General features: G+C 43.5%; 1 protein-coding gene across 2 annotated transcripts in view; it reads left to right on the plus strand.

Moving 5' to 3' along the window:
• map3k5 (mitogen-activated protein kinase kinase kinase 5) overlaps nt 1–22,033 on the plus strand; it is a 73,625-nt gene that overhangs the window by 25,974 nt on the left and 25,618 nt on the right. For both annotated transcript variants that reach the window (XM_076272574.1, XM_076272573.1), the window contains exons 4-12: nt 3,416–3,609; nt 6,256–6,424; nt 10,647–10,753; nt 15,448–15,618; nt 17,388–17,500; nt 18,495–18,654; nt 19,843–19,996; nt 20,813–20,920; nt 21,491–21,543. In XM_076272574.1, coding sequence (XP_076128689.1) covers nt 3,416–3,609; nt 6,256–6,424; nt 10,647–10,753; nt 15,448–15,618; nt 17,388–17,500; nt 18,495–18,654; nt 19,843–19,996; nt 20,813–20,920; nt 21,491–21,543 — 1,229 coding nt within the window. The remainder of the gene's footprint in view (nt 1–3,415; nt 3,610–6,255; nt 6,425–10,646; nt 10,754–15,447; nt 15,619–17,387; nt 17,501–18,494; nt 18,655–19,842; nt 19,997–20,812; nt 20,921–21,490; nt 21,544–22,033) is intronic.

Consider the following 22,033-nt stretch of genomic DNA (forward strand, 5'->3'; position numbering starts at 1 on the left):
ATCATCCCAGGCATGAATAACAGCGGGTGGGTGAGGGGTGGGGCTGTTGGGGGAGGCGGGGAGTGTCAGATTTTGCCATTTAGGGTCAGTCATTCAGTGCTGTCTGCTGTAATGCCGCATTCCAGTTGTGTCGTAAAACGACTCATGCTTGGGAATGATGTCACTTCCGTGTAAAAACCAGAGCTGGTTGTGTTCCAGTTAGTCAACAAGTCATGAGAACAATGCTAATGTTTGTTAGCAATTGTCTGTTGTTAGCAATTGTTACCAGATATAGCAATACCAGTTGGAAACAAAGCATTACACAATATTTTACACGGTCATAGCTATAACGACATATATAGGTTGGACCCTATTGTTTCTACGACTGATTTAATGAGTCACAAATCAGACAACTGCTAATAAACAGACTATATCCACAACTCTCTTTTACTGTTGGAATTTCGAACTTGGGGTACTCTGGATTCAAATGAGCTGAATGAGTCGGGATACAACTTCTGGGGGTGTTCCTTTTGCAACTTCCGGTTAGTAGCTTGGGAAAACAACTCGGCGAACGACTCGGGTGGACAAATGGAATGCAGCATAAGCACAGATGACAGCGATGTGGGTGTTGAGAGAGGGGTCCATTGTTGGGGGTTGACGTACTTTGTCTGGGATTCTGCCATTCAGGGCCAGCCATTCATTGTTGTCTGCTGTCATCTTTGTGAGAAATGAGGTGCTGGTAACTATTCTGTGACCAGTGATGGCTGGCTGGCTGTGTGTGTGTGTGTGTGTATGTGCTCTGCCGGAGGAAGTAGTAGGCCTACTGTATGAAACGCTGTCTCAGTCTCTCAAGGGAAGCCAGAGTGTCAAATGTCACTTCCTCTGCTGTAGTGGAAAGATGTGACTTGACTTACAGTATGTCTTGCTCACACACACATACACACACAGAGAGAGAGATAGAGTGTGAAAGAGAGAGAGAGGGAGAGAGTCACCCTTGTGTATTCAGAATCATGTTTTTGCTCTTTTATTATTTTTTTAGCAAACAGTAGCAAAAAAAAACTACATTCACGTCATTCATAAAACCCAAAACAGTCCTCGCGCTGTTAGCACCATTGTTAGCATGTTAGCACCATTGTTAGCATGTTAGCTGCATTGTTAGTGTGGATTTGCATGTTGTGGTAAGACTGGTGATTGTGTAAGGACATTAATGTCCTGAGGCGTGGAGCCCTGCACGCAGGCTGAATGAATCTCCATCCCTGTCGGTGCAGATGCTCATCTGCGGCTGCATGCTAGCTGCCTACCTTCAGGCTGCCAAGTGTTTAATTTGGTGTACCACAGACCCGCTCCATGCACGGTTGTATTGATGGAAGGGAGAGAAGGGAGCGGAGATAGAGAGAGAAAGAGAGTGTGTTTGTTCTGAACCCTCCGTAACCTCTCACGCTGTTGAAAATTCTTCTCATGCACTATTAGAATCAATGACAGATAGAGTATGAGAAAAAACAGAGAAGGTGCAAAAGAGGGGTGGTAAGAAACTGGCAGAATGGAATGAATACGAGTGAAGAAGAAACAATGAAAATGAGTGGGAGAGAGAAAGATGAGTTTGCATGTTCCTCTCAAGCCTATCCACTCAGCCATTGCAGGCTCAGACATCTCATCCAAGAGGTAGCACCCCCCACCCCAACACCCCCTCCTCCCTTCACACACACACACACACACACACACACACACACCTGTTGTCGTGCACAGCGGAAGCGGAACCTGTTCTCCCCGTCTGGTGCAAACGAGTTCCAGCAGAGAGGCGCGTCACATGCTACTGCTGCTGCTGCTGGGTTGTGTCACGAGCAGGAAACTCACCTTTTCAAATGTCAACATGCCCAACGCCTACTATAAATACCAGTTCTTGGCGCCTGCCATTACTTCGAGGATAAATGCATTTGCTTTGTCTAGCTGACAGATTACAGTGAACATACCTAGAGAAAGTGGGTCATAGGTGACATGGGAAATGAGGGTTGTTCCCTTTCCTAGTATTTTGTGACCAGCTGTTTGGAAGTTCACATGTGTACTACCAAGATATGTCATTCCATTTCAATGGTGAATGAGGTCAATAGGGGATGGCACCACTGTCACTACAGTCTGTAGCAATGGAGAATGTAGTCATGTCATAGGGAAATTCCAGTTAGTTGTTGTTTTATATTACGTCATATTTATTTTTAGTCATTTGACAACTTAAACACACACACACACACATACACACACACACACACATTGGTCTGGCTTAAAAAAAAGGTCACACACTCTAATATTTAATTGGGCCGCCTTTAGTTTGATTACGGCATGCATTCGTTGTGGCATCATTTCCACAAGCTTCTGCAATGTCACAACATTTATTTCCGTCCGGTGTTGCATTCATTTTTCGCCAAGATCTTGTATTGAAGTCTTCTTCAGCACATCCCAAAGATCCTCAATGGAGTTAAGGTCTGGACTCTGTATCTGGTGATATCTAATGCTCCCTGAACCACTCTTTCACAATTTGAGCTCGATGAATCCTGGCATTGTCTTTTTGGAATATGCCCGTGCAATCAGGGAAGAAAAATCCATTGATGGAATAACCTGGTCATTCAGTATATTCAGGTAGTCAGCTGACCTCATTCTTTTAGGACATAACGTTGCTGAACCTAGACCTGACCAACTGCAGCAACCCTAGATCATAGCATTGCCCCCACAGGGAGGCTCTTACCTATTTGCTTAGTTAAATCCAGGTGGTGACCTTTTTTTTGGCCAGGCAGTGTATACATACAGATGTATATGTGTTCTCTCTACCCCTCTGTTTCCTCTGTCAGATCAACTAGAATAGCCTCTATACACAGTTGTGCTGCACCCTTTCACTACATAACTTTTGGACAGTTAGCTTTCTCCGTGAAAGCCACCACCACCAGATGCTATACCAGATAACATTAAGAGCTATGGTTCTATTTGGTTCTACTAAAAAAAAAAATAGTTTAAAGCCACTCAACACTGCAATCACTGACTTCAAAGGCTAAATACTTTTCTTGTCTGTGTGTGTGTGTGTGTGTGTGTGTGTGTGTGTGTGTTTGTGTGTGTGTGTGTGTGTGTGTGTGTGTGTGTGTGTGTGTGTGTGTGTGAGAGACTATATGTGATTTGTATCATCCGTCTGTTCATTTTTTGAATGTCTGGTGTCTATTGGTTTCTAATCTGTGACTGCAGATGTAAGCCTAAAGCTTACTCTGGTCCAGTGCATCAAATGTCAATATTTATGTTTCAAATTGCTCAATAAAGTAAATAAATACAAATAAATACCTATAATGCTACTACTTCAGTACTTCAGTACAGACCTAATCATCTGATTTTTTTTATGAAATGTATCTTCCTCCTCCCTGTGTCACATTCTCTCCTCACGTTTTGTCTCCTTCCTCAGACATGCACGGCCAACTACACGTTCATCCCATACATGGTGACGCCGCACAACAAGGTGTACTGCTGCGAGAGCGGCCTGATGAAGGGCCTGACGGAGCTGATGCAACCCAGCTTCGAGGTGCTGCTGGGGCCCATCTGCCTGCCCCTGGTGGACCGCCTGACCCAGCTGCTCAAGATCCCCCAGGCCAACTCCTGGTAAGCAGGTGGCTGCCCCACGAGATGCCTGAACAAAATTGCAAAAAAGCAGTAGGGCAGGGTGTTGCCTGCAACTTCACGATATGATACTGATATGATACAACTAATTTGATTTGATTTGATGTCGATACTGTGTTAATAGTAAATACATATCGATACAGGAGTACATTACAATAAATCATATCGATATTTTATGCAGAGCCCTTGTAAGCAAGTAGCTGCCCCATGAGATGTCTGACCAAAAATACAAACAAGTTCTTAGTTCCCTTGAGAGGAAACTGAGTGTATTTATTTATGGAAAATAACATTTGTAAAATTGGTTTTAGAAATAGAAAACATTTTTCACTGACGATAGAAGCATTCTCATCCAAGACTTGTATGCTTAATTTTATTCAAAGTGACTTACATACATAAATCATTACAAGGGCCAGTCTCCTCAGAGCAACTTGGGTTGGGAATTGAACCACAACTTTTCTGGCTACTGCATGTGTATCTGGCTTCTGCGCCTAAGCCTCTGTGCTACCATCACCGACAATGACAACAAGGCATATTTTATTTTGCATTCACTTATGACGCATGTGGACATTTTTCTTGCAATTTGAATTTTATTGTGGGATGCAAAAATGTTTTGCTGCGGGATCGTCACAAACACACCCCAAGACAGAATCCCACCATCTGTCCTCACAGCTGGTGTGTGTGTGTGTCTGTTTGTCTGTGTGTGTGTGTCTGTGTGACCCAGCCTGCTTCAGACATGCTGTGTTATTAGTTGCACTCTTAAAAAGCAAAAGAGAAAAATAATCCCACACCTCTTCAGTGGAGGAGGGCTGCTGCGGTTTGTGCTCTGCTAAAAAGCCTTTTGATTTTCTCACTTATCCAGCCAGAAATGCACACGTTTCGTGTACCATATATAATAGTGGCTCTCCTACTTCTTTTCATACTATTTGAGGACAGCAAAACATATACACACATACACACACACACACACACACACACACACACACACACACATTCTCATTCTTTCTCTTCCTGTTTGGTTTCTCTGTCTCTTCTCACTAACCTTATGCCCCTTATACTTTGTTCCTCCCCCTACCTTTCTGCTCACCGCCTCTCCAAGCCAGTCCTGTAGATTATTACTCTATTTCTCCATTTTCTCATCCTCACATTCTCTGAAATGCTTTCTTTCAGAGAAAGTGAGAGAGACAGGGAGGATGGGAGGGAGGGAGGGAGTGTTGAATGGAGAGTGTGAGTGTTAGAGTTATGGAAGATGACAAGGACGTAGAGAGCGTGAGAGAAACAGCAAGAACATAAGAAGCAAGCGGAAAACCATGCACATTACTGGCACTTACAAAGCAGGCATGCTATGTACAGTACGTACTTGGTTTGTGGACTTATAGGCTGGAACGCATAGAGAATTTTCCATGCTTGTTTCCACTCCAGGCCAAACTCATTACATCGTGAGGCTTTCCATAAAGATCTGAAGCTAGTTCTTTGTGATAGGTTTCCTGCCTCTCCCCAGAAAGGGGAAAACTCAATACATATTGTTTCTTATTTTTTCCTCCTATTTATTTATTTAGCTTTATATATTTGTCTCTTTAGAGTCCCCCCCCATTCACTTCATCTCCTGCCAGATGCTCTCTCCATCTTTGCATGACTAGTCTGAGTGATGACTAATTTTTTTCTCTCTCTCTCTCTCTCTCTCTCTCTCTCTCTCTATCTATCTCTCACCCCCCCTCTTTCTCTATCTCTCTGTCTCTCTATCACTCTTCCGTTTTCTGGCGGAGAAATTTGCAATCTGGATGACTGCTCAGTAGACCTGGCATAGACCACACACTCTTGCAAAGACTCTTCTAAAAAGCAAAACACAACACACTTATAAAAAGTAAAAAACCTGAAGAGAAAAGATTCTGCAGCTTGCCCTCAGAGACATACACGTCCAGGGTCTACAGAGAAAGCTTGAAAGATTCCACTCAAACCCTGTGAAACTTTGAAGGCTGAAGACATTGCTCTAGTTCCCTTACGGGATATTCCAAGATAAGGTGCGGGACATCTGAAAGGGTTTCAGATGTCGCTGTTTTTCTGCTGGAACGCAGAGCTTGAGTGTGTTTGCCCTCTCAACAAAATCAATGAGACGCAAGGCATGACTACACGCACACGCACACGCACACGCACACGCACACGCACACACACCACCACCACCACCTGGAGTGTTATCAAGCAGGCGGCATGGTGCTTTATATAAGCAGGTCAGGCTGGGTGAGATGGATAACACTGGTTATCAAAGGTTGGCGGGAAAGAAAGGGGAAGGTGATGAACAAATAAATGCAGGGCAGAGGCTAACAGAGAGCATCTGCCATCAGAATGGGATCTATTCAAAGATGGAGAATCAGATCAATCTCATTAACATGAAAATGTAATGGTTAAACTGGTGGAATTAATCTATTAACAGTAGAACAGAGCTGTGGGTTATTATGGCTATCAAACCCCAGTTGAAATCAATATGGTTAAATAGAATTCTACATCACACTCCAAATGAATAGCCATGAGTGGTATTAGATTAGATAGTTGAGTGTTTACTGTGAATCATGGTTCATTGTATCACAGTATAAACTGTGTAACTACCATAATATCACTCTTTCCATTCCCCAGTCAGTACTTCCGCGAGATGATCCTCAATGAGATTCGCAAAGCGCGGGAGCTCTACACAGGGGTGGAGCTGGCGGCAGAACTGGGAAGGATTCAACAGCGATTGGACAACATGGAGTGCCTATCATCTGACATCGTCATCAACTTGCTTCTGTCCTATCGGGACATTCAGGTATGTCTTATGGACTTTCTCGAATGTTTGTTTAATGCATACAAATAAGCATGCCTTAATGTGTGAACACTTTTATGGTGCCATTATAATGGATTTGTATGCACACTGCACAGTGAGGGCTCAATAGAATTGAACAGAATTGCAGACATGGCCAACATTGCTAACTTTAAGCACATTTGTAATTATCTGCAAAATGTTAAACAAATACAAAATACGCCATCACCCCAATGAGCCCTTTTGATGAAGGGCAGCACCTCATCATGCATGTGTCTGAATTGTTCTCTGACTCACTGAGAATGTTGGGACAATGACATCATCATCTCCAGGCTCAGACTTGGAGACTGTTGCTGTGTTACTGTGCAGCTCTTTGCGCAGGTCTTGACATGACAGGCTCCAGAAAGGCTCCTCTCTCTCTCTCTCTCTCTCTCTCTCTCTCTCTCTCTCTCTCTCTCACACTCTCTTTCTCTCTCTTTCTCTCGCTCTATCCAGTCTTCTCACGGTGCTGGTGCTCCTGTCAAATGATTTACTGTGCTCGCTTTATGGCTGTATCAACACCACGGCTGTTGGCTGAGCTTCTTCAATGTGTGACAGACAGCACAGTGGCAAATGCTAGAGGGACGCTGGAGTGAGATCATGTGTGGCTCAAGTGCTTACTTTGCACCAGATGCGCTGCTAAAATAACGGTTCTAGTTCAAGTGCTCTAAAGAGGTGCACTAGACCTAATGCACTGAACTCCTCTCATATTATCCATAACAACCTGGAGGTTCAGCTATTTTTTTGTTTTTTTTGTTTTCCACATTTTGATTTTAAAGAGGGGTTCCACCACTGGCACACCCCCATTTGGAACATAACTTTTCCCACCAGAGGAACATTCCAGACATTGTGGGAAAAACTCTACTGGAAATCTTAAGGGAAACAACCTGAGCCAGCTGTCAAGTCTGCAATGTTAACTCTAAGGGCTATATTTTGGGGCACCAGCGCATGGCGTACAGTTCGTTTTTCAGTCGCGCAAAGTTGAATTCGGTATTTTGCACCTTTATTTTTTAAGCATTGCGCCCAGGGGTGTGGCAATTAACAACCTAGGGCGGGCCCTGGCGCGTTGTCTAAAAATCGCTATCATACACCACCTAAACCTGGTCAGAAGTCAATGGCGAGTTGTTCATATGCTATTTTAAGAGCGCATGTCAACAGCCATATTGGCAGGTGCACGCACCATCCTTCTATCATTCATGAACGCACACCAGCGCACGTCCATGCAAAGCATTACAAATTGCACGATTACAATGTTAAACATAATTAGAATAAAGATATTACGAAATACTGTACATCTCATGATGAGTAGTTATTCACCATCATTTGCAAATTGGTAATGACGGTTAAAAGTGATTAGGGGAGAGGCGAGAGACACATGGAGCACAGCTGAAGACGCACTGTCACGAGATATAAGCAACTCCTCTGCAGGATAAATGTTGTTTTATTCAGTCATTTGAGCAACATTAGGGTAAGTGTTGCTTTTTCCAGCCTATGTTTTCGATGGTAACCCATTGTCAGTCAATAGTGAAAGTAACTGCATATAACTGTCTTGTCGTTGACTGACTTCCTTGGTGAAGTTAGTTTCACTTTGCCAATGAGTTCAAATAATAGACCAGTGCAAATGCGTGAAGGCTATGCTAGGTTTTAGTAAAGCATGGTTTAAGAATGACTATTCCATACGGTCTCGCAAGCAGCCTCCTTCAAATGCTCCGTTGAATGCCAAAATACCGATGCATTTATTTGACATATCGCGCGTTGCGCCGTTAAAGGGAATGACAGATGTCATTCTCATTGGTTTAAAATGATGTTACGCCCCAAACACACCCATATGACTGATTAAAAGACCTAGGAACACCTTGTTACGCCATGCGCTCCACTTTTGAGAACGAAACCCCTCCCAATGTGAACTGGACATCCTACTAAATTTGAATAGACTTTTGACGAGTGACGATGCACTTTAGAATGTCATGATAGGGCCCTAACTGTTTGTCTCATCCTCATCATCCTCATCATCCTCATCTTCCTCATTTGATCCTTTCCAGAGACTGTATGATGAGCTCATGACCTTGTTAAGGCCACAACAAATAAGAGAGAGGTTGAATTTTTAGACAAACAAACAAAGGGCTGTATTTTGGGTCACCAGCGCATGGCGTAAAGTTCGTTTTTCATCCACGCGAAGTTGAATTCGGTATTTTGCACGTTTATTTTTTAAGCATTGAGCCCAGGGGTGTGGCAATTAACAACCTAGGAAGGGGCCTAGCGCGTTGTCTAAAAATCGCTATCATACACCACCTAAACCTGGTCAAAAGTCAATGGCGAGTTGTTCATATGCTATTTTAAGAGCGCATGTCAACAGTCATATTGGCAGGTGCACGCACCATCCTTCTATCATTCATGAACACACACCAGCGCACGTCCATGCAAAGCATTACAAATTGCACGATTACAATGGGAAACATAATTAGAATAAAGATATTACGAAATACTGTACATCTCATAATGAGTAGTTATTCACCATCATTTGCAAATTGGTAATGACGGTTAAAAGTGATTAGGGGAGAGGCGAGAGACACGTATGGAGCACAGCTGAAGACGCACTGTCACGAGATATAAGCAACTCCTCTGCAGGATAAATGTTGTTTTATTCAGTCATTTGAGCAATATTAGGGTAAGTGTTGCTATTTCCAGCCTATGTTTTCGGTGGTAACCCATTGTCAGTCAATAGTGAAAGTAACTGCATATAACTGTCTTGTCGTTGACTGACTCCTTGGTGAAGTTAGTTTCACTTTGCCAATGAGTTCAAATAATAGACGAGTGCAAATGCGTGAAGGCTATGCTAGGTTTTAGTAAAGCATGGTTTAAGAATGACTATTCTATACGGTCTCGCAAGCAGCCTCCTTCAAATGCGCCTTTGAATGCCAAAATACCGATGCATTTATTTGACATATCGCGCGTTGCGCCGTTAAAGGGAATGACAGATGTCATTCTCATTGGTTTAAAATGATGTTACGCCCCAAACACACCCATATGACTGATTAAAAGACCTAGGAACACCTTGTTACGCAATGCGCTCCACTTTTGATAGCGAAACCCCTCCCAATGTGAACTGGACATCCTACTAAATTTTAATAGACTTTTGACGAGTGACGATACACTTTAGAATGTCATGATAGGGCCCAAAGAGTGTGAGATGGGTTCAAGCCATTCATCAGTAATGTATGGGTAAATGTTAGGGTTGGATTATGGTGAGTGCTGTGTTACAGATTCAAAATCTAGTGAGAATGGGAGAATGGCCTCAACATAGGAGAGGAAGCCAAAGATGATCTGAAAAAGGAGATTCCAATCTCCAATCTTTTAAAATTTTTGTTTATAGAATTCTGTGGGGGATGTGGTTAAACTAACACAAACACTAATGTGAAAACACTCATGTTTCTTTCAGTTAGATTATCGTTGTTATGATCTTTAACAGTTTTCTGAATTTATGACATCACCTACTAAGGTCTAAAATGAAAAACAGTGACAGTTCTTCTCCATGTAAGTGAAGGACAAGGCTAAGGCTAGGTGTAAAATGTATTTGATTGGTTCAGAGTGATTCCCGTGACGCAAGCTAAAGCTAGTTAGCCGTTACATTTTTGTCAATGGGGAAGACTAAGATTGATATTTCTCCCTATAAGAAAATCCTTGAGGAAACAGATCTTTCTACTTTCACTGCATAAAGGTGCAGCTCCTGACCCACCTGCAGACAAACAGACAGAAAACAAGCAGAAGGCTTAGTGGCATCCTTCCGTCACGCATGCATTAGTAGAAACAATAGGTGTCAAGAGACAGAGAGAGAAGGAAAGTAAGAAAACAGAGAATAAGAGGTGAAGAGGCTGAATAATTTAGCCTGTTCAGGGAGGGTGAACTGGCGCACAGTGACCAAAACACTGAGCCTGTAACTTGGTAGCGGGTGTCACTAAATAATTGAATGTGTTTGATGTAAACAAATGGAGGACGTAGTTCCTATCCTGGAGGTTTGGGCTGTGATGTAACATCCCTGGGATCGAGGGGGCACTGAAGAAGGGGTTGCATACTGTACAATGAGTACATTTCCTGTTTATTGTTGGTGTGTGTGTGTGTGTGTGTGCACGCTTGTGTTGCGTTTAATAGACAAAGAAAATAAAAATGTGTGTGTGTGTTTGTCCTGCAGGATTATGAGTCCATTGTGAAGCTGGTGGAGACTCTGGAGAAGCTACCGACCTTTGACCCGGTGGCGCATCCCCATGTGAAGTTCCATTATGCCTTCGCCTTGAATCGGTAATGTGTTTGCTTACCAATTTTCTGCACCCTCTGTATGCAGTCAGTATGCTGTGCAGCATGTTGTGTACCTCTGTTTGCTTACATGTCCGTGTGTGTGTGTGTGTTTTGGGGTGCCATTTTTTAAGAATGCAGAAAAGGGATAGAGTAAGGTGACCTTGTGGTAACCTTTAATGTTGTCCCTTCAGGCCCCCCTGCATTTTCAATTTCCCTTTCAAACCTGAAATGACTAAAATAAACAACAACAAAAAACATGGTTATGCAGTGCTAATCCCATGAAGTTAGGCAGGATTAGCAGGCGCTTGCCAACTTGGGTGAGTGTGGCAATGCTAGAGGTTTATCCTGTAATTGGGTTAATCTAATGAGAGAGAGACAGAGGGGCTGTGGGAAGAAGATGAGGAGATTGGGGGTGTGTTTGTGTTTGTGTGTGTGTGATTGTGAGTGTGAGTGTGAGTGTGTGTGTGTGTGGGGGGGGGGGGGTTGGTTTAGAGCTTAGATCGGGCCCAAAAAATCAAGCCCGACCCTACCCGAGCCCGTGCACATTGTGCCGGAGCCCGACCCGGCCCGACACATTAACTGTAATTATGAGCCCGAGCCCGATTTAAACCCGACATTTTTTTAAATACGTGGGCCATTATAACTGACGTTCTCAACTACAATTCCGAGCTGTTTGAGCTACAGAAATCGTTTAGAATTATATTAATGAATAATGCAACGGAGGATGAAGAATGTAGGCTAAACTATGTTTGTTTATTCAGAATGGAATGCATTGCAAATGAATCCGAATGAAAAAACGTCACTTACAACGTAAAATTATGTCCCTGCAGCAAAACTCAACGCATTTTTCTGTGAGGGTTTGCCTCGCTCTCAGGTGTATGCTTGGAGAAGTGACAAAAGAGGACATTGAAGGCTGGCTATCATTATTTCTGTCATGGCAAGCCTGCTTCATGTTCATCTTAAAGTATTTTTGCTGTCAGGTGAACATCGTGCGCACTTAATGCACTTAATGTCTCTCTTTCTCTCGCTCTCGCTGTCTTTTTGTGAGGTCACGGCAAATGGGATTGTGTATCATGCAGGCACATTTCCCGACACGTAACTCCACCAGACACTTGGGGCACTTACTCAGGGCATCCCCACCAGCCCGGCACTACTTTGGCTCCACACATGAGAACGAGAAATCGGAAACTCTCCATCTCTTATTGTAGCAATGCGATTCTCAAAGTGACAGTTGAACTGCTGTTCTTGTCCAGTGGCGCAAAAAGTGGGTATGCGCTATATGCGGCGCATAGGGGCGCCAAAGCGATGGTAAAAATAATAATAATAAAAATAATAATATATTTGGTGTATTCTATATGTAGCTACTGTTGTACGTTTCTAAATCATTTCTGCATTTCCTCAATGTTAAATAACATTTTAGAGGATGGTGAAAAGCAACAGGTAGGATTTAAAGTGTGACGTCTGTGCCTGGAAGCACACGTTTCATGTTCATGTTATGAACATGAAACGTGTGCTTCCAGGCACAGACGTCACACTTTAAATCCTACCTGTTGCTTTTTACCATCCTCTTATTTAACTACTGTCGCATCCCTTGACATGCCATCTCATTTTCCCTTTCTTTTTCTATTTTAGCCCCCGACAGCTTTTTTGCTTTATCCATCTTTTTCCATAGACGAAAACTCACTACTCGTACCTGCTCACTCAGCGCTCACGGCGCCCCCACTCCCTCTTCTATGTCAAAATTCTATGATAGAATCTTATGAGATAGGGCGCCTACTCTAGCCTGTTAGTCCTTTAAAATGTTATTTAACATTGAGGAAATGCAGAAATGATTTAGAAACGTACAACAGTAGCTACATATAGAATACACCAAATATATATATATATAGGCGTCTGCTAAATCCATAACCATAACCATAACCATAACCATATATATTTTTATTATTATTATTTTTACCATCGTTTTGGCGCCCCCATGGTTCTGCTCCGCATATAGCGCATACCCACTTTTTGCGCCACTGATGTTATTCATGTTACCAGACTAACTAGCGTTTGCTAAGCATATGCAGATTGAAACAGCCTATATTCCATTCAGATAGCTAGGTGGCTACCATGCTCATACTGCACTTTTAATGGCAAACTGCAAACAGAAATGTCACACTAGCAACAACTCATTACATGATTCCATTTCCTAACAATGAAGACTCCTTGTAATAACTTAATATTGTGCTGTCAATGTGGCGCAAACAAAGGCTAGAGTTGAATAAGTCTTATCCTTTGTGAGCAACAGCTGGCAAAAGGACGTTATGAGAACCGTTTAGACTCTCTTAAAGTGACAATGCGACATTTAACAAAACTTCAAGTTCAAATCGGCAGAATTTCTTAAAAAAGAATAATATGTAATACATTATTGGCCTTTTGTTTTACTTGTTTTACTTTTTCTAGTTGTTTGTGTTTTTTTTTTTTTTTTGGGGGGGGGGGGTGCCAATTTGTTGTTGCATACCCCTCAAAAAATGGGTAGCTGCGCCCCTGTTCTTGTCCAAAGTATTTAAAGCCACAGTTGAGCTGCAGAGCCAGAGTATTTACAGCTGCAGGCAAACTCATAACCACAACATCTCTTAAACATCTCTTGTGCCTTCACAACACATTACACATCTTAAAAGTTAAAATCTTTCCTCTGTTCCTCCTCCTCCTTCACAGCTTGTAGCAGTAGAATAATTCACAGTTGTATGAAATAGTGTTTGTACACATGGGTTGTGACAGGCTATGGTGTAGGCTGACATTATACATAACCACTGATTTATGAGATGGTGTCTTAGATAAGTGTTAGCCTTCAGTGGGTTATGATTGCATTTGCTTTGCTTTAATTTTGTTTGGTAGAGAAATTTGTTTTGAACATGTGTGGAATTTGTCTGCTGGAGTCAGCATTGTTGGTTTCACCGCTGATCTCCAAACTAACAAAGCATGGCAGTTCTGTAGTTAGGATATGTTTCCATGCTGTGCTGTTGATTATGCAGCTGGGTGTTGATTATATACAGTAGTCTGCCCAAATATATTATATTATATTTGGGCAGCCGTGGCCTACTGGTTAGCGCTTCAGACTTGTACCCGGAGGGTTGGCGGTTCCCCGACCGGTAGGCACGGCTGAAGTGCCCTTGAGCAAGGCACCTAACCCCTCACTGCTCCCCGAGCGCTGCTGTTGTTGCAGGCAGCTCACTGCGCCGGGATTAGTGTGTGCTCACTGTGTGCTGAGTGTGTTTCACTAATTCACGGATTGGGATAAATGCAGAGACCAAATTTACCTCACAGGATCAAAAGAGTATATACTTATACTTATACTTATACTTATAGTTGTGCGTGTGTGTGTGGGAGGAGATCAGGGAATGCTTGTGAGACACAAAATTGATTCTAGTCCCCTTTCTAGTCCTCTTTCTAGTTCCCCTTTAAAAATTCACAGTTGTTCAAAGGTGCAATCAAAAACAAAAATATCTAATTACGACTAAGGTAATCTCAGTTGTTGTGTGTTAATCACATTATTGTGCAAGCACAGACAATATGTAAACAAACATAATGGAAGCCCCGAATCCTGACAAACAATGTGCATACAATTCAGTGTAATATTGTGTTTTTATCGTCTTGCTGTCATATTCCATCATTGCTTTAAATCCTAATGAACTTGTGATTCTGACATCTAAAGCTACACGTTGTCCTCTTAACCCTTGGGCAAGTGGAACCTTCCAACACCACACCCATAGTGTCACCTGTCGGGCCCGTCTCTGTCTCTTAACACACTTGGCACTGGCAGCAAAGGGACCAGTAAACTCCAGTAACTTGATCTGTGGCCCCGTAATGACTTTTGGCTGAACTAAATGCCACGGCTAAGTCTCGGGCCATGGATTTTACCTTTCGGCTTTTGGCTTTCTCCCCTATGTTTTGAGCCTCTCTGGACGTAAGCCATGCATTGTCTCCTCACCCACACATGCATGCAGGGGCACACACAGACACGCACAGACACGCACACACACACACACAGACACGCACAGAGACACATACACACACACACACAGGAGCGTGAGTCACTCACAGGCTCGAACCTGAAGTCGCCATCTGTGTTAATAAAGCAGACTGCAGTCTGCAGACGCCTGTGTTGATAAATATATATTGACGTTTATGGTTCTGTGAGTGAATCGAAAGCCATGGTGTCCATCTAAGGCTTTAGTTGTTTTTAGTGTGTTTTAAGTGCATGTTTTCATCATTTTTCCTCTTCCTGGTACCTTTCCTCTCATACCATCTGTCTTTTTCTACAGCTACATTTTGTTTTATGTTTTATTTTGCTGTCTTCGCCATCATTCTTTCCTCTGTTCCTCCTCCTCCTCCTTACTCATCTCCTCTCTTCTCTCCTTTCCCCACCTCCCATTCCCCCTATCCCCTCTCTTTTTTTCTCGTGTCATTTCCTCTCCTGCCTTATCAATGTTTATCTATGTTAAATTTTTATTGCTTGTATTATGCTTTATTATTTATTGTTTATCATCTCAACCACCCATCTTATTGTTATCTTATTCAATTCCACGTGCATTAGTCTCAAAAATCTGTTTAAATCACATTTGTTGTCAGTTAATTGTGAAAAACTTTCCATTGCCGTTTCTAATTTCTCATCTTTCTTCTCCTCTCTCTCCTCCCCTCCTCTCTCTCCGTAGGAGGAACCTGCCTGGGGACCGGCAGAAGGCCCTGGACATCATGCTTCCCCTGGTGGAGTCCGAGGAGCAGGTGGCGTCCGACATCTACTGCATGGTGGGCCGCATCTATAAGGACATGTTCCTGGACTCCCACTTCACCGACTCCGAGAGCCGCGACAAGGGAACCCAATGGTGAGGGACGAAGCCCGGCTGTGCTTATGGCTACTTATAATAATAATAATAATAATAATAATAATAATAATAATAATAATACGTTTTATTTGTATAGCAAATGTAGTGTAAAAATAACCAACTACATAACAAAGTGGAGACAATCCAAACCGAGCAGTGGCAAAGACAAAAAACTCGAGGTTTATTAACGAATCCGGGAGTTGATAGAGAACTCTAGGCCATCCCAGCGTCACAACCGTACCAACTCAAACACAAAATACAAATTGTCTTGCTTAAATACATTTCTAGTGATCCCCTTCCGTCACCGCATGTGAGCTATCTCTCTAGTCGTACCTTGTCTCGTGAGGCGCCAGTGACTTCAATGATTGCGCTAAGAGAAAAACTCGTCAACAATGATTAATCGCCCCCATCATGTGGCATGACAAAGGTCACGCATGCATGCGATTTGGGTTGGCTTAATCAAAAGGCTTTGGGTAGCGATGATCAAAACAAATGTTAAAATACATACACTCTGGAATTTCTCACTACACACCTTTCATACACAGAATGCAGCTCAAAGTGCTTTACACTTGGAACATGTAACACAATAATAGAGAAGAGGGACAGTACCTGTAAACACCACGTTCTATTTTCTACACCTAACTAACCTTTCATTTGTCATGTATACAGACCTTACTGCCCTGTAACTTACCCTAGTCAGGCCCTTGAGTCGTGGATCTGACGTGGTTTCTTCCTATATGTATCTCCAATTCCAGGGAGTTTTTCCTTGCCCCTGTTACTCATGGGCTCTCTCTGAATGTTTTAACACTCTGTAAAGTGCCATGAGACATGTATAATGTTTTGGCGCTCTATAGGTGAAATTAAATTGAAATTGAAATATTGCATTTGCATTTAGCTGACGCTTTTATCCAAAGCCACTTACAAAAAGGGGAACGCTTTCTGCTTTCTGTGCACTTGTGTGTTCGTTTTCCTGTCTGTATGTGTATCTCTCTCTCCTATCCTATCTCTCTAACCATCTTTCTTCCATCCATCTGTTCATCTGTTCATTTCTATCTATCTAATTCTTGTCACTTTCACTTTTTCTGTCTCCCTCTGTGTCCACACACACACACACACACACACACACACACACACACACACACACACACACACACACACACACACACACACACACACACACACACACACACACACACATACACACTTTCTCTGTTTCCATTGGCACATTAACGTCTGATGAGAGGATAGTGCTCGAGACCTCTCTAAACAGGGGTAATAACAAGCCTGAAGCGTGCCGTAACTGTTTGCCTTTTTCTGTGGAGATGGCTCTATCATTTCACCCTCTCCAGGGCCCGATTGGACCCGCGCGCTCTCATCAAGCCACTCTCCCACCAGGCTGTCAATATACTTTGTGTCGGCACTAATGCTGCCAGCTAATTGTGTGTGTGGCTGCGCTCTCGCCTGAACAGATTATGAATCAGATGACATTTTGCAGCCGATGAGCCCTGGGCATCCCCCCGCTGTCAGTCTCATCTCAAAATGAGTTGGAAATTGTTGCGATGGGGAAAACAGGACCCCCCCCCCATCCCCCCATGGTGTGGTGTTATTGATTCCAAGTTATCTGTGGCCGAGCGTTTTTTTATTAAGATGTAAATTATGGAGGCAATGCTTTCTAATGGTGCAGGGTTTTTTTGCTATCTATCCTCCTCTTTTTCTCTTTTTCTCTCTATCTCTCTCTCTCCCTCCCTCTCTCTCTCTCTCTCTCTCAGGTATAAGAGGGGCTTTGAGTCCGAGCCAACGCTCCACTCAGGGATCAACTACGCCGTGCTGCTTTTGGCGGCTGGGTATCAGTTTGACAGCTCCTTCGAGCTGCGCAAAGTCGGTACGTTTCAACTTACTGGAGGTTGAGGGGGGGTGGGTATGAGGGGGGGGTGGGCATGAGGGGTGGGTGGGTATGAGGGGCTCTGCATTGCATTTCCTTAACTCAGCATCAACAGCCATTCAGGCTCAAATCTATTGAGAAAAGGATCCAATTTCGCCAAGTCTCTAATGTACAACGCCAGTTCTTTTCAGCAGATTGAGTCCTTGGAAGGAGGAACCGTCCTAGTCCTCATTCCCTGGACTTCTCTTGAGGGTTTTGAATCTCTTATACTAGAGATGAGACTATACATGATTCAGCTCCACTTTCTGAGAACTGAAGGTGATTACATAGAGGACTGATGGGAATGGGGTTATGAAAACCTAAAAACATTCATGGAGCTTATTCACATGATGGTGAGAGGCATGTAGAGGCACCCCCCTTGCTACTCTGGCAATCCCCCTCCGGTCTTTACTATTGCAAAAAGTCAAACCTGCTCAGTATGACTTGCATTATTGTGCTCACCGCCATGAATCATGCACTCTTGATCTGATTAAACAGTTTTACAGTCAGTTCCCACAGCTTTCTTTCTTTTCTCTCTCTCTCTCTCTCTCTCTCTCTCTCTCTCTCTCTCTCTCTCTTTCTCTTTCCCTCTATCTCTGCCACTAGCTGTAGTGATGGTAAGCAGGTCCTGGCTGCTGTTTGCCTCTAAGCCTTTCCCCCACAGTTACACTGCCACATGTTGTGTCAACACCAGAAAGCCAACTGACTGTGGAAAAACTACACACCGCAGGCACAGTGCCAGCTGTAACCCAGTAGGCAGCCCAAGATGGAGGGCGGCGAGGGGGGGGGTTTGGGAGGGGTGGGCTGGTTTTTTCTAAAGTGATTTTAGTATTTCTAAATAGGCCCTTATGTCTCTCACCCACCCCCCTCACACACACACGCACACACACGCACACACACACACACACACACACACACACACACACACACACACACCCCTCCCTCTCTGTGACAGGCGTGAAGCTGAGCAGCCTCCTGGGGAAGAAGGGCAGCCTGGACAAGCTGCAGAGCTACTGGGATGTGGGCTTCTTCCTGGGCGCCAGCATCCTGGCCTGTGACAACACGCGCGTCATCCATGCCTCCGAGAAGCTCTTCAAACTCAAGGCTCCCATCTGGTGGGTGCTCCGAAAACACACACCCACACAACACACACACACACACACGCATGCACACACGCATGCACACATGCACGCACACACACATACATACACACACACACACACGCACACACGCATGCACACATGCACGCACACACACAGACAAACACACAGACACACACACACACTCAGCAAACGCTAACACTCACGCACAAACACACACACAGTTGGTAGAGTGAGGTGTTAAGAACAGCAAGGTCATGGGCAGAGTGCCCAAGAGTACATGCACACTGATAGCAAGAGTATCCGCACTGTCTGGCAAGCCGCTTTGCATAAAAGCATCTGCTAAATGAATGGGATGTAAATGCAACATGTAAATTTAGTACACCGCTCTCTCTCTCTCTCTCTCTCTCTCTCTCTCTCTCTCCTTTTCTCTCTCTGTCTCTCTTTCTCAATTCAAGTCAATTCAATTCAAAGGTGCTGTATTGGCATGACAAAAAAGGTATTTGCATTGCCAAAGCAATCATAAAAAACAATGCATAGACATTTATGTGTAACATAGATAGATCTAAACTTACATAAAATAACCACACCCACCCACACCCTCTCTCTTTCTCTTTCTCTCACTCTCTCTCCCCCCCCCTCCCTCTCTCTCTCCCTCTCTCTCTCTCTCTTTCTCTCTCTCTCTCTCTTTCTCTCTCTCTCTCCCTCACCCCCCCCTCTCTCTCGGTAAGCTTAGACTTGAAAGGCTTGGACCAGACCAGCAGGATATCCTGTGATTGGCACATTGGAGAAACACGTTGGCCAATGATGTCATGTTATTGTTATGAGACCTTGAATTTGGGCGTCACACATTTCAGATACACTCATTGTCTCGTGATAAGATCTTTTATTACCTCCAGGACAGTATAAGTGGTGATGGACCCCTGATTGCAGCGGAAATGTCTAGATAGGATTGGAGATTAGGGGGTAGAACTGTTTGAAAACACAAATACTAAATGGTTTTATTGTCCTTATGGCTCTCCTTCCATGGAATTAAGTTACATACTTTCTTATTTTCTCAGCTGCTGAGGTGGATGATGTGATTTGGGCACACGTGAACACACACACACACACACACACACACACATCGAGATGTGTGTGTGTGTGTGTGTGTGTGTGTGTGAGAGAGAGACACTGATGTATGTGTGTGTGTGTGTGTCATAGGTATTTGCGTTCTCTGGTGGAGACCATTCTGATCTACCAGCAGTTCAAAAAGCCCTCTGGGGAGCAACCTCCACCCAAACAGGAACTGGTGGACTTCTGGATGGACTTCCTGGTGGAGGCTACCAAGAAGGATGTTTCATCTGTGCGCTTCCCGGTACGAGCTGTCCGTGCCTGTCTGCCCTGTCAATAAACCCCTAGGGAATTTTTGGCTGCTTTTGTGTGTGTGTGTGTGTGTGTGTGTGTGTGTGTGTGTGTGTGTGTGTGTGTGTGTGTGTGTGTGTGTGTGTGTGTGTGTGTGTGTGTGTGTGTGTGTGTGTGTGTGTGTGTGTGTGTGTGTGTGTGTGTGTGTGTGTGTGTGTGTACGTGCGTGTACGTGCATGTGCATGCACGTGTGCATATTTGACATACCTAAACACATATGTGCAAAATGTTGGTGTGTGTGTGTTTGGGGGGGTGGGGCAGCAATGTGACATGTGATGCTGTCAGACATAGAGTGCAGCCTATTTCTTCTTTACCTTTATCAGTCCTTCTAGTTATGATGTGTGTATTGAATTTGTTTGTGAATGTGATGTGTTGTTAAAGGCAAAAGACATGCATTTGTTGTCCAGTGATGAACTTCTGATTTTACTAATGATTCACAGTAGTGTGACACCAGTGGTCCGAACATAAATATAACACAGACAGATACTACAATGGCACTCAGTGAAGTGTATACCTAATACAAATACCAAATACAAGCCAAATTTTTGCTGGCCAAATGTCGTGTTTTACACTGTACGAATTGGATCTGCCAAGTTCCACGTACATTAATGTCTGGCCTGTAGTTTTTGCCTAATCCTGCTAACAGATAGACACATCAACCAACAAACAAATGGATAGGGCTGAAAACATAACCTTCTTGGTGGAGGTGATCATCTTCTTTTTTTTTTTTTCTTCAAAAAATAAAACCGATTCAAACTTCTCCCCCCAGGTGTTGATACTGGAGCCCACCAAAGTGTACCAGCCTTCTTACTTGTCCATCAACAACGACGTGGAGGACAACACGGTTTCAATCTGGCACGTGGCCCCCGACGACAAGGTAAAGCAAACGCGATTTTCAAACAACCTCTTAAGCACTAGTCTCCATTATCCTGTTGCAAGTGTCAAAAAACCCTGTTTGAATAGTCTGTAGAAAATATGAAAGGGAGCCCTGCAGGGATACGGCACTTAAGATGCTTCAGGGAGCTAACAGCTCTATTCACCCCTGACCACATCATTACGGCTGGCAGATCGGCACTTTTTACCTCCATGGCTGAGTTCATGGGGCTGGGAGAGGGAGGTGGAGGTAGTAAGCAGCTCTGACAGGGAGAAGGATGGTCACTAGCCCAGTGGTTCTCTGATGTGTGCTTCTCCTCCTCTCTATGAGCTTCTATCAACTTTTTTCTCCTCTCTTCCCTTCCCTTTTCTTCTCTTCTCTTCTCTTCTCTTTTCTTCCCTTCTCTACTCTTCTCTTCTTTCTGTCTTTCTTACTTTATTTTTGTCCCATTTTCTCTATACTGTTGTTTCTCTTTCTTTCTTTCTTTCTTTCTTTCTTTCTTTCTTTCTTTCTTTCTTACTTTCTTTTCAGTCTGCCTCAGTGTGTCTCATTCTCCTCTTTGTCCTCCTGCAGGGTAAAGGCATCCATGAGTGGAACTTCAGTGCTGCAGCCATTCGGGGCGTGAGGTCAGTCCTGAGTCATGTCACCATCACATCACCGTGGCCACTCGCCACATCCCACTCTGTCATAGCAACCTCAGAATACCACAGCCTGTAGTTCCTCATCCTCAAATAACATACAACTTCAACATAACATACAACTTCATATGCAAACAGTCTCACCTTGTGTAAAACAATAAATGACCAATGTATCAAAGGGTCTTACAAATCACTGCATCACAATTATGTAACTTGATGAAGTTCAGGTATCACAACGAAGAAACTTCATGACACAAACTGGCATTTGTCTCTCAATTTATTAACTGTTATTACAAAAGATTTGCTGACACAAATGACCCTTGCTCTACCACTATGATCTTCCCACTACAAACTAATGTTTAGCACCTTCAATACATCTTTATAAGTGTGAATGTACATCTTGTAAGTGGTGAGCAATATTTCACTTTGCTTCAAGTTTGTATGCATAATTAATAATGCTGCAAACTTGAACTTCTGG

Source organism: Alosa pseudoharengus, unplaced genomic scaffold (genome assembly GCF_046254945.1).
Source record: "Alosa pseudoharengus isolate Yale_2024_CS ecotype anadromous, Long Island Sound unplaced genomic scaffold, YU_APseudo_1.1 YU_APseudo_1.1_scf_7, whole genome shotgun sequence".
Classification (NCBI taxonomy): Eukaryota; Metazoa; Chordata; class Actinopteri; order Clupeiformes; family Clupeidae; genus Alosa; species Alosa pseudoharengus.